A 12,150-nucleotide genomic window follows, 5' to 3' on the forward strand; every position below is an offset into this window, starting at 1 on the left:
AGACTGGAGTCCTCAAGCCATGACAACCCTCCCCATGTCCCTCCTGCACCACATTATCCACTTTCTCAGCTTCTAGCCAGCATTTTGTTTCATCCTAAAACTATACTTATGAAGTCTCAAAAACAGGAATTTATCACTTTGGCCGTCTTCTTCTTAGTCTGCCTATCCTAGGTGAGCTGGGGTTTCCCCAAATACCATCACATCATTCTTTATCCACCTGTGATCTCCCAGGAGTCAGGGCAGCAGCTGCAGGTAGGTCTGGCAGTGGAGGAAGAAAATGGAACTTAAGACTCAAGGGAAGCCAACCAACATGGTTCCAACTGAGTGTGATTAAGGGTGTGGGAGGAGGGAGAATCAAGAACAACCAGTAGCATCTCTCTTGCCCCTGCCCCTTGTCTCTCTCCATTCCACCTGTCGGTCTGCTGTGCTCAGAACAGGCCAGGGAGAGGCCATGGCTAAGGAAATCAACATGTCTAATCCCAGGTCTGGATCTAACCAAACCCAAGTAAGGTGAGCGCCTTTATGTGGCTGGAACCAGATACAGCAGCTGCAGTGGGTGCCACAGCCAGGAGGCCAGGGCTGGGCTGGATAGGACAGAAACACCCAGAGATCTCCCTCAGGACCTCCCATCCTCTATCCTGTAAGTGAGAGCTTCTTCCTTAGCCTCCAACATAACACCACTTACACACTGAGAAACTCAGTTCCCTTCTTTTCTTTAGAATGGAATTTTGTGGTGTAGAGAAGATTTAGGGAGTGAGTTGGTTCATTGATGATTGAGAGATACATGAGATCAAACTCCAAGGGTTCTTACACCAACTGGCTAGAAATGAGGACCTAAGTTTGACCCTCAACTAAGGGCACCCTCCTTGAACCTCTTGCCTTTCTGTAAAATGAGATTAATACCCAACCACCTAACATAAAGAAGTTTTTTCTAGGGGCTGGGGTTGTGGCTCAGTGGCAGAGCACTTGCCTAGCATGTGTGAGGCTCTAGGTTCGATTCTCAGCACCACATACAAATAAATGAACAAAATAAAGGTCCATCAACATCTAAAATTTTTTTTTAAAAAGTAGTCCTTTCTAAGCTCTAAGGGACAACTCAGACAAGAGCTGTCACACTGCAGTGCAGTAGAACTAGAGGAGGATGGAGGAACCCAACCTCTGGTCCCACGTCCACACTGCTGTGGACAACCCCAACCACAGAGGAGGACAAGGAGAGGATCAGCACTGGAACCAAGTTTGCCCTCCGGCTATGGCTGCAACATCTGCACAGGTAAAGATGAGGAACGACTTGAGGGCTCCACGGCATTGGGGCTGCAATGGTCTAGGGTTCTTATGGGCATGCAGGAGAGGAAGGGATAAATAATAACTGCTCTTGAAGTCCTCAGAGTAACACGCCATCAGGTGAAAGTGGAGCTTACGTGGATGTAGGGCATCAAAGGAAGAATGGAACATGGACACTCTTCCCCCAACCCAGGGATATGGAAAGTGAAGTGCCCACCCCCTCCCTAGCCCACCTCCATGACACTCAGAACATTCACAACCTTTATTAGGGTGAAAACTTTGCTACAACTCTGAAAGTAAAAAGTAAAATTACAACATAGGTTCCAGGCCCTTGAGGAGCCAGAGAAAAGAGATTGGGAAGGAGGGCACAAGGGTCCTCCCACCTGCCAGGAAAGGTGCAAAATGAGCCAGGGCGAAGCCCAGGGCCATGGCCTCGAGAGGCACAGGTGGGCCTCCAGAGGCACAGGCCCCAGGCTGGTCAGTGTTCAGACCCGCTGTGAACTTAAATATATAAATAGAGAGGGACCCAGGCAGTCGCTGGGCCCTCCCTGTTCTCAAACCCTGGGGATCTTGACTTAAGGCCTCTCTCCTACTCAGTCATACTGGGAAGTAGGGGCAGGAAAGTCATCTTTGGAGTATTTGGGAGTTTTCTGTTTATGTACAAAAAAAATCCACAACACAAAATAGAGGTTTTTTGTCCATCTCTGAAACTGCCTGTCTGTCCTGCCGCCTGTGTGGCCAAAGGAAACGGAATGGACATGAAAAGTATGAATGGTTGGGCTTGGGGGACGGAGAGGGCATCTCACAGACAAAATAGGCCCTTTCCCCAGGAGCCTCCAACCCTTCCCCAACTGCTACCCCATCTCATCTGCTCCCCACTGCCTAGGTTAACACAGCAAAGGAACATGCCACCATCTAAAGAACAGTCCCCAGTGTCCTTTAAAAGAAGCTGAATATCGACCTTTTGCTGCTGGCTTTGTTAGGCAGAGATGAGGCCAAAGTAGGTGTCCTTGAAGGTCTGTGTGGCCTTTGGCCAAAGCCCCCGAGGGATGAGAGTGGCCAGGGGCTGGGGTCCACACAGCATATTTGCTCAGTGTGGGAGGACAGTGAAGGTTCCATGATCCAAGGAACTCAGTCCAGGGAAATGATATCTGACCGAGGGACCTGAAGGCAGAGGTCCTCCATGTCCCTCCCTCAAGGGTGCCCCAGGAGCCACAATGCTGCTGACACGGCCAGGAGAGGGTGCTGGAGTGGAGCTGTGGTGAGAGCTCCCCAGTGTGGGGGCCAGTGGGCCCAGAAAGTGGGAAGGGGTCCCCTGGTACTGGAAGAAGTGGCCAAGGGCATCCTGTTCATCTAGCGAGGTGATGACGGAAGGACCATAGTGCTGAGGAATCAAGGGCACAGTTTAGGGTCTATCCCAACTCTCCCACCTCCCAAACTCAGCTCAGAAATGTCCCATGGGGTCCATGAGCCCCTGTGGGTTTCCAGGGCTCTTGTTTCTCGAGAAGTAGGACCTCTGTGGCTCTGCCTGCTCTCCCACACCCCTCCATTTCGCGCTGCCTGGAGACAGCCCCTCCAGCACACCAGGTTCTTGGCCTTGAGGTGTCTGAAATGTGGGGCCTGGGCGGCAGCGGGGTACACCCAGTGCTTTAAGTGCACAGGATGTGAGAAGGCGAGCAGGCAGGGGCAGAACGACACTAAAAACCCTCAAAGAACAGTGACAAGATCCAGGAAAACATGTAGGAACCTGAGGAAGTACTAGTGGGGGTGGAGGGGGAAATAGCTACCTTTATCCTCCCTCCCTCACAGAAAAGATTGAGTTCCCAGGGACAATGGCAGAGATCAGGGTGCCCTCAGTGCCTAGAAAGGAAGCTTCAGAGCTCTCAGATCTTCATGGAGAAAGGAACCACTTACCTGACTCTCAGTCTGAAGAAAAGAAAATAAATCTAAACCTGGCAGGAAAAGAAAAATCAAAATCAACTTCCTATCTGACCCCTTCACTGCCAAAAGACAAGTTCTGTGAATGGTGGCTTCTCAGAGGAGACCCAGGAGACTTTGCAAAGGAGCAGGGTCCCATCTGTGCATCAGTGTCATACCTTGGATATCAGCCCCCAGGGGGAAGGCAGGTGGGTACTCAGGTAGTGGGAGACCAGACAGGAAATCACTGCCCAAGGTGCCCATGGCAGGACTCCGTAGCACCGAGGAGGGCTGGTGACCAGGTGTGAGGACTCTGTAAGGAAAGCAGGGGCTGGGGCAGCTAGTGGACCACACTGTCCCCCAGGCCGACTTCCCAGGTCCCCTCTACCCTCTCCACCTTTCCCAGCCTCCGGGTTTGATCAGAAAGCATTCCCGACTCTTCCATTGTCCCTTTTGCTGTAGATTCTCTTACCCTTTGCTTCTAGGTAGTGTTGGGATGGCAGCTGAGGTGACAGGACAGTGCTTCTTGGTTGGGGGCAGATCCTCCTCATCTGATGAGATTTCTATTGTCAAGTCAATAACTTCAACCTTCTTCTTATTTTCTGAAGGATTTCCCTCTTAAACTGGGCTATATTGGAGGCCTGTAGGTGGTAAGAGGACTGTCTTAGAAAAAGGGCCATCTGAGATTTAGCCCAGCTGGGGGACGAGGGGTCACTCACCATCCAGCCCATACCCTGGCGGGGGGCAAACCTCAGATGCCTCCTTCTTGGGTTTCATTGGGCACCAGGATCCATCTTCCATGAACTGGATCTCATCACAATCCGAACAGGAATTAAGAATCTCCATGAATAAACTAGAGGAAGGGAAAGATGGGCATTTATGAGGCCCGGGAGATGGCTGCACAGTACTCAGTTCTGTGACTCACCTTCCTGTGACTCAGTTTCCTCATCTGTAAAATAGGGATATCCACCCTACTAGACCTCTGAGTCACTGTTGAAATCAAAGTAAGTATATATGTAAAAGAACTTTGCAAACTTTTGCTGTTAGGTTTTAACATAAATACAATCTGAGCACTTTTTAGGTATAATCTAGGAACAAGATAGAAAAAGAGATACAGAACTCCTTAAACCATCTCAAAAAACACACTGCAAGCAAGACCCATATGAAGACTCTAGAAGATGGATAAGGGGGGGGGGGGCGGCCCAGTGGTTGAGTACTTTGGATTTTTGGATTCAATCCCTGATACCAGAAAAAAAAATAAAAGAAAAGAAATAAAGAAAAATATTTACTAGCCTTAACAGTCTGCTTTTCATTACAAGTGAGTTATTTTCAGTTAATGTATTTCTGATCAGAAGTTGTTATAGAAATATTTTAATTGAAATAAAACTTATTGTTAAGGAGTTTGAGTTTTATGTATAGTACTAATTTGATTTACTCTCCAGTGCCTGTTTTGGAATTTCTCCTAAATCAGGTCAAGAAAATGAAAATACAGAAAGTGTATTTTTTTAGCATTTTTATGCTTCATTTGTTCTGGTTCCATAAGCTGAGGCAAATTTCAGAAAGCAAAATTCTAGGGAAAAATCAGGACCTGAGAAGATTATGAATGCCATTAAAATTCTAGTGTGGTTGGGCATAGAATTTGTAAACTCAGGGTCTTGGAAAATGGCTTGCCAAGAGTTTTTTTTTTTTTTTTTAACCTGCTTAATATTTATGTGGGGGTTAGGTTTTGAAATAATACTTTTAAATAAAAATGCAGGTCTCTAGCTTCTTTTAATATTAGTGGGCTTCCATCTTGGGCCAGCCATCCCTGTGGCAGTTCTACAGCATAGTAATAGCTGCCTTAAGTTGGAACTTGGGTTTCCTCATTCACCGTAGACCAAGGTACTTTTTTTTTTCATTTTTCTAACAACTTACATTTGATTCTGCTGTATATAATTCTTAAAATGATAAATTTTTAAAAAATTGAGGCTTCTTGTGGCCACATTGTAGTAGAAAAATCCAGGGGATTTAAGGGGCAATTATTATTCATGTGAAAATGCTCTTCTAAATTTAAAAATTTATTCTAAGGATTTCTGTTATGGAGGGTTATCATCCTTAATGAATAGTTCTTTTTGTTTCAAGATGCAGCATGAATCTTTATTGTGAAGATAAATAGCCATCTTTGGTGGGGAAAACTCACAGAATGATTAGTCATTTTTAAGATTATGTTATCTGAATCTCCTTTTTCCACATTATGTGCTCCAAAACTTTCATTACATTTTGAAGACATAATGTTCTACATCTAGTTAAATTAGCCACAGCTACTTAATCCCACTTCACTTATCATCTCTCTGATGGAAGCTCAGCATACAGTGACTGCTAAAGCAGATTCCCTGGTTATATATACAACTCATTCCTGGTTTCTGTTGTTTGCGTTGCTCTAAGGGACCTTGAGTACATCATCCTCTCCCTATTTCTCTTATCTATTTTTGTGCTCTGGCCTCCAGACTAGTATTTAAGTTGTTTTTGAGAAGTCTGATAACACTCTGGTCGAAGAAGATATTGGCCATGCCATCATTTGCAACTCACCAAGCTTCAGAATACAGGCATAGTAGTAATAGCTACCTTAAGTTGGAACTTGGGTTTCCTCATTCACCATAGCCCAAGGTACTTTCTATTTTTCTTTCAAAGTCAAGGTCACATTTTTATTTGACTCTAAAATTGAATTTCATATCCAATACCTATGATTTAAGAATATGGGCTCTTAATAACAAAACCCTAAGGTCATAAAGGTCAGATACACTCTTGTGCTCCTTCCCTGCACAACTAGTGGATCTTGTCCTTGAAGCTTCTCTCTCTACCAGCATCAATCTTATTCTTGGTGGTCACAATAAACCTGGGTACCTGATTGCACTGTCCCAAATGGTAACAATAGTAACCATTTATTGATCACTTAGCTATTGCAACTCCTGAAGTTTTGCATTTCTGGTTTAATCCTCACACAACCTTATGAGATATATAATATATCATATTGCAGATAAGAAAACAGGTTAATTCTCAGTCAATAGTGCTTGACACATGGTTAATAACAAGTGTAAGCTGGGATTGTCACCACCTTTATTATGAAAGATTCATAGTCTTTCCCATTTTAGCAGCAACATAAACTGTCTTTTTCTTGTATGTCAGGTATGATTTGATTTGAAACCAAAGAGCCTGTTTTTTTTTCTGTTAACTCATCCCTAGTATTTTTAATAATTATTGATCAGTGTAATTGATCAAGTGCTTACATATATACACAAATGTCTTCAGAAATCAAAGTTGACAAATTTTAAATTGAGCTAATATGCAGTAATGCGTTTTCTAAAGTTGTTTTAATTACATAATTTGAATATTCTTCATTTATAACAAAACTCAATTATTTTAGGCACAATTTCCACAATCTTAATATCATTGAAATAATTCAGAATCACCTTATATTAGTGATTGTCCCATATAAAACCTGCTCTATGTCCTTTACCACTTGTAGGACTGAATGGATGGTTTATCATAACTGCTGTTCCTACTCTTAGTCAATAAGTATTTGAAGATTCTCAGTTATGGAGAAGGATGCATCATAGTGTAATCATATCAGTAGGCCTCTACCTAGGATTAGGTTTGAAGAGTTGAGGTAAACTCATTTAGCAAGTGTTTTAGAGAGCTCATTTTGCTTTACCAGTACCCTAACTTCCTTTAGAGAGACAAATGACACATGAAGCAGTCATGGTTGTCAGAGATTTACAGTTATTTGGAAAGTGATGCTCTTGTGAAAAGTTGTGATCATGTTCAGCATAGGAGATGATTGAGCTTAGAGTGCTGGTGAGTCCTTTGGGAAATAGGGTGAGGGGGGGGAAATCTGCTGTTTACTGGAGCAATTCCTGGAGCCAAGCCTTGGGGAGGAAGTAGTGGGTGATAGGGTATTGTTAAGTCAGAATGAACAAAGGACTCTTTCATCTGCAATATCAGGTATTTCAGTTTTATTGATATTCTAATCTGGAGTTGGAAAAATCTCAAATCTGCCTACTGGCTTTGCACCTTGATGTCATTATCTGGTAAGCTAAACATTAAGGAATACTTCTTCTCATTTAAAATTTTGCAAACAAGGTGGCAATTCTATTGGGTATGGGGGTGCATGCTTCTTATCACAGTGATTCAGGAAACTAAGACAGGAGAATCGATAGTTTGAGGCCAGCCTCTGCAATTTAGCAAGACCCTGTCTCAATGTAAAACAACAATAACAACAACAACAAAGGTTGGAGATGTAGCTAAGTGGTAGAACACTCCTTGATTCAATCCCCATTTCTGCAAAAAGAACAACATAAAAACAATTGGGAAGATCCTTGTTTATGTATATATCTTGTTTTTTCTTGTCCACTTTTCTAATTTCATTTTGGCATTTTTAGTCACCCATCCTCCCTTTGTATCTATTTAAATTTCTTTTTTCTGTATCCTGTAAGTGTTTCTCTCCCTCTCTTTTCACTCATTCCTTTTTCCACATTCCCTTTAGTTGGCTATAATCAGTATTCCTATTTCTTTTTTACTTGTCAATACCTGTGAAGTGATGTGGAATACACTGCCCTTTTTCTCATGGCGTTTACTTTGCCTTTTTCTCTTAATTTCTGCTTGTTGCATTCTTACCCCTCCCTTAAAGAACAGGTTAAGCTCCATCTCCTCCTTCAAACTTTGTGGCTTTGGTGGGATCTTCCTTGTGGCCATTTTCTCTGGATGGAAAAGAATCCCCTAATCCTGAGGTAGGTAGGTAGTAGGGAACTATTGAGATTTGGCACTTGAAGATGCACAATACTGGAGAGCATTTAGGACAGTTGGAGAGAATCCCATACATTGGGAATGGGAAGGTGGAGGTGGTAGAAAGAAGAGTGCAAAGTTGACTCTATGTAGAATCATTGAAGTCCCTGGAAGGAAAGCACTGCCCGGATGCTGCCTGTAATTTAAAACAGGATAGCAGAGATGATGTGGGTATGATGGAAAGTACTATGGGGATGGAATTTAAACTTATAATTTAAAAATAACTAATTTTTTTATGCTTCAGGCACTATTTTAGTAAATTTTCTTATGGAAAAATTATATATATAAAATTATCCATAAGGTTTGAACATAAAAGAGGCTTGGTAGATCACCAGCCTTCACACACTTTGCAAATGGCACCTTCTGTCTGGTTTTAAGGCACCAAGATCAGGATCATTGTGCATTGAGTCCCAAGTCCTGCTCCTGCTCTGGGTATTGGGATTTGAATAAAGAACTCCAAAGGCCTGGCCTTGAGCAACTGGGGTCTTGGAAGACTGAGTTACTTTGTTTGGTCAGCACTTTGCTTAGTTGAGGGTGTGAGCATTTGCTGGTGACACCAGAAGTGGGTGGGCTCTGGTCCCACACCTGCCGCAGGACACCTGCCCTGGGCCACATATCCTGGGCCATGTCCTTCCTCCAAAGCCCTCTTATTGCTTGCTCCTCTCCCTGCAGGCCTGCCCCAGGCCCTGTGGTTTCCATCCCAACACTAATGTTGGCAACCTCTGGTCTCTCCAGGACCCAACTACTATGTGTAAGCATATCCAAGGAGACCAAACCCAGCCTCAGGCTCTGACACTTGGTAGAAATCACAACTGTGAGGATCTCTGTGCGTTCCCAGCACCCTCTTCCACATAATGCCGACTGTTGGGCTTTTTCAGCCCAGGATGTGTGGAACGGGAGAATGTGGACATCTGCTGTATAGAGGCTAGGGGAGGTTGGGGCATCCCCCAGAGTGGACACAACCCCACTGAGGATACCAACAGGTACAGGAGGTCACAACTGGAGGCAGGAGGTTGCAACCACACTGTGATTGTCTGGACAAGTGCAATGTTCTCCTCTCCTACTCTGATCACATCCTTTTTGCCTACCATGTGATGGAATCCCCAGAGTCTTGACCACTGCCCTTGATGGGATGAGCCAGGTCCTCAGCAATCTCCAGACAAGGATGCCTTGTTTGGGACAAGAGGGACCAAGCAGTTCTGCATGGGTCATCCCCTCTCCTACCTCAATTCTGGACCTAGCCTGCTCTGCTCAGTACCTCACTAGCATTTCCTACTAAACTTTTCCCTTGAACCTGGTGGGGTTAGAGGAGGGCAGACCTGGTCCAGAGACTGGGGCCAGCTCCCTGCCAGGAGATGTCTTTCCCCTGACCACCCTCTTATGATTTCTTTCCTGGATCCTCATTTCCTGACCGGAATTCTTGAGGATGAATTCTTTTCTTGCCTTCTTTGTCTCTTCCTTTTCTTGGTTCCATCACATATTTTGCCGTGTCCTTCCTGTTCTAAAAGCACGTTCCTGTGATCCCTCTCATTTCCCTGTGCCCATTCTTATGTGTTTTGGTGCCATGGCCAATGTGCTATTCTTGCAGGATCTGGCCAGGGGCAATGGGGAATAGAAAATAAAATACTCCCACATGCAGATTTTGAAGATTAATTGCTGGGATCAGTTGGAGTGCTTCTCTCTGGTGGAGAAGCAGATTTAAAGAGTTACCCAGCAGTCTTTATTTATATTTGTCTAATTTTCAGGTTAAAGACTACACAAGCCTTATTCTTTGTACTCAGACAGTAAATGGGCTAGAAACATTTATGCAGCTTTTCCACAGTTGCAATCCACAGTTGCAATGTGCCATGTTAAGGACTTTGTGCAGTGCTCAAGAAAGTCCATTGTTTAAAGTGACAGTTAAATGGGCAACCTCAGAAATGGAACTTTGTGGTTGTCTAGCAGGAGAGTTCCTCTATGCCCAGGAGCTATGTGCCTGAGTTTAAGGTTGAGGCCGATAAGACTTTTGCACAGAGCCTCCTCATACAGGGCATTGCCATAGCAGCTAAGCACCCTGTGCCGTTGCACAGGAACATTCTCAGGCACCAGGCGTGCAACAGCCATGAGGTCATTAGAGACCCCAAACTCAGACACTGCTCTCCATTCAGTGTCACTGCTCTCCACATTTGGGTATCTCCAACATTTCTCTCTCTCTCTGTTGATCAGCAGTGGCAGTTATTTGTTCCTTATCCCTTAGTACTGGCCTCCAATTCCTCCCCCAGAAATGTCTTGGCAAGTCCTGGCTATCCTCCTTCAATGTTGAGGGAAGGGATCATCCACTCCCACTTTCCTCTGCTCTTGCAGCAGGGTTCCTAGAGCATCCTTCCAGGAACTGGGCTGGCAGCCCAGAAGGCTCTAGCTTGGCCCCTGGGAAATGTGCTGGTTTAGCACATGCCTTTTCCTGTAGGTTTCTAAGGTTCTGCTTGCATCTCATAGAGAAGCCCTGTTTTAGGTTTCTTGCTCTTAAGAAGCCCTCCCCAGCACACCTGCTGGGTCCAGGCTGAGTGTGCAGGTAGCTGTGCCCAGGGCCACGGTTGGGAGAAGGGACAGATTCTTCTTCTGGAATTCACCCAGTTGGGTTGGAGCTCTGGTGTTTTGTCAGGTCTTTTCTTTCTTCCTCTGTTTCTTTCCATTCTTTGTGATCAGAGTATTTCCAGAAGTTCCCAAGGTGGAGGAAGTAACACCACAAATTCAGTGAGCAGGTGACCCCTCCCTCACATCCTTTCATTTCATCTCCAGCCCAACAGGAATGAATTTTCCTTTAGATTGGGCTTTGAAAACAGATCCACATGGTCAAATTCTCAAGTTTCTCAATCTACTTTCTGCAGCTATCAACCTGAATTAGAACCCAGGCATGGCTCTGATCAATTAGTTTCCTCTAAAAAAAATAAATAAAATTAACAAACAACTCTAAAAAATTCATCTGAGTCATCTGTATGACCCTGTTCCAGGGTCTGGAAATACTCCTGTGGTATGCTTTAGTACCACCAAAGTTAGCAGTGGATGGCACTGGCAAAGGCCGTGAGAAGGGCCAGTCATTCAACATGGGAGTGGCATGCAGGAAGGGAAACAGGGGTGAAGAAGTTGCAGTTAGGCTAAAGTCCTGTAAGAGCTTGCACTGGAGGTTTCTGAGATTCTGTTTTACATGTATGTTTTTTTTCTTTTTTTCCCCAACAAATAAGCAGCTCAGAGTCAGGCAAGAGTAGGATGATGCTCAGTGCCACCAAAGCACATTTGAGCTGCCAGGCAGCAGGGATTTTGCTAGTGGTCTTTCATGGCTCATTCTGGAGAGGTAAGTTGGGGAAGAAAGCAGTGTTTGGGGGAAGGGAGGAGAAATATGTTTTTGCAGTTAATAATTTGGAGAAGGTCCAATCTCCCTGACACTCTAGCCAAAATAGGTCATCTTCATAGGAATAGCAGTCCCAAAAGAAGAAAATGACCCAAACTTCGGCGAACAAGTGAGGATGTAGACTAGACTTTAGGCAAATTCTAAAGAGAAGGATGCAGCTGCCTGGAATGGATTTGTACCAAGGAGCTCCAGAGCCAGTTAGTGAGCTGCAGCCTTTGGCTGAGGCAGGAGGATGACTTAAGCTGGAGAGTTTAAGACCAGCATGAGCAATGTAGTGAGACCCTTTCTCGAAAAACAAAATGAAACAAAATGCCTCCAGAAGTAGAAGTAACCTCACCAGACGGGAAAATGCTGCATACTGATCAAAGAACAGATTTACCATGGACTTTTTCAAAAGCAAAAGAAACACTAAAAGCTATACGAAAATGGATAGATGTTTCAAATTCCAAGGAAAATGAATTTCAAACTCGGAATTCTTTCATCATTTAAGTAAAATAGTACATTAGATACAGGTTTAGATGTGAATTTTCTTTGCTTTCTTTCTTTCTTCCTGTGTGTGTGTGTGTGTGTGTGTGTGTGTATGAGAGAGAGAGAGAGAGAGAGAGAGAGAGAGAGAGAGAGAGAGAGAGACAGAGAGACAGAGAGACCGAGATAGAGAGACAGAGATAGGGGGGGGAGGATTGATTGATTGATTCTGAGGATTGAATCAGGTTGTTTTACCTCTGAGCCACATCCCCCAGCCT

At 44.4% G+C, this 12,150-nt stretch overlaps 1 protein-coding gene and 1 pseudogene across 2 annotated transcripts; one reads left to right on the top strand and one right to left on the bottom strand.

Moving 5' to 3' along the window:
* The first annotated feature begins 108 nt into the window (after positions 1-108).
* On the top strand, positions 109-2,392 carry LOC308659089 (nucleoside diphosphate-linked moiety X motif 17-like; annotated as a pseudogene). Its single transcript has 5 exons — positions 109-141; positions 172-252; positions 484-640; positions 1,122-1,270; positions 1,386-2,392. The product of its transcript is annotated as a nucleoside diphosphate-linked moiety X motif 17-like (transcript).
* Positions 1,875-3,746, bottom strand: LOC308659090 (E3 SUMO-protein ligase PIAS3-like; the record flags this gene model as incomplete). Its single annotated transcript, XM_081312079.1, has 5 exons — positions 3,671-3,746; positions 3,378-3,511; positions 3,196-3,233; positions 2,438-2,665; positions 1,875-1,931 (listed from the first exon to the last, which is right to left on the bottom strand). Exons 2-5 carry the CDS (start codon positions 3,460-3,462, stop codon positions 1,875-1,877), a joined length of 408 nt encoding a protein of 135 aa, XP_081168205.1. The 5' UTR covers positions 3,463-3,511; positions 3,671-3,746.
* Positions 3,747-12,150: the final 8,404 nt, after the last annotated feature.

The sequence above is a fragment of the Spermophilus citellus genome (assembly GCF_964194105.1).
Source record: "Spermophilus citellus genome assembly, chromosome: 10".
Taxonomy (NCBI): Eukaryota; Metazoa; Chordata; class Mammalia; order Rodentia; family Sciuridae; genus Spermophilus; species Spermophilus citellus.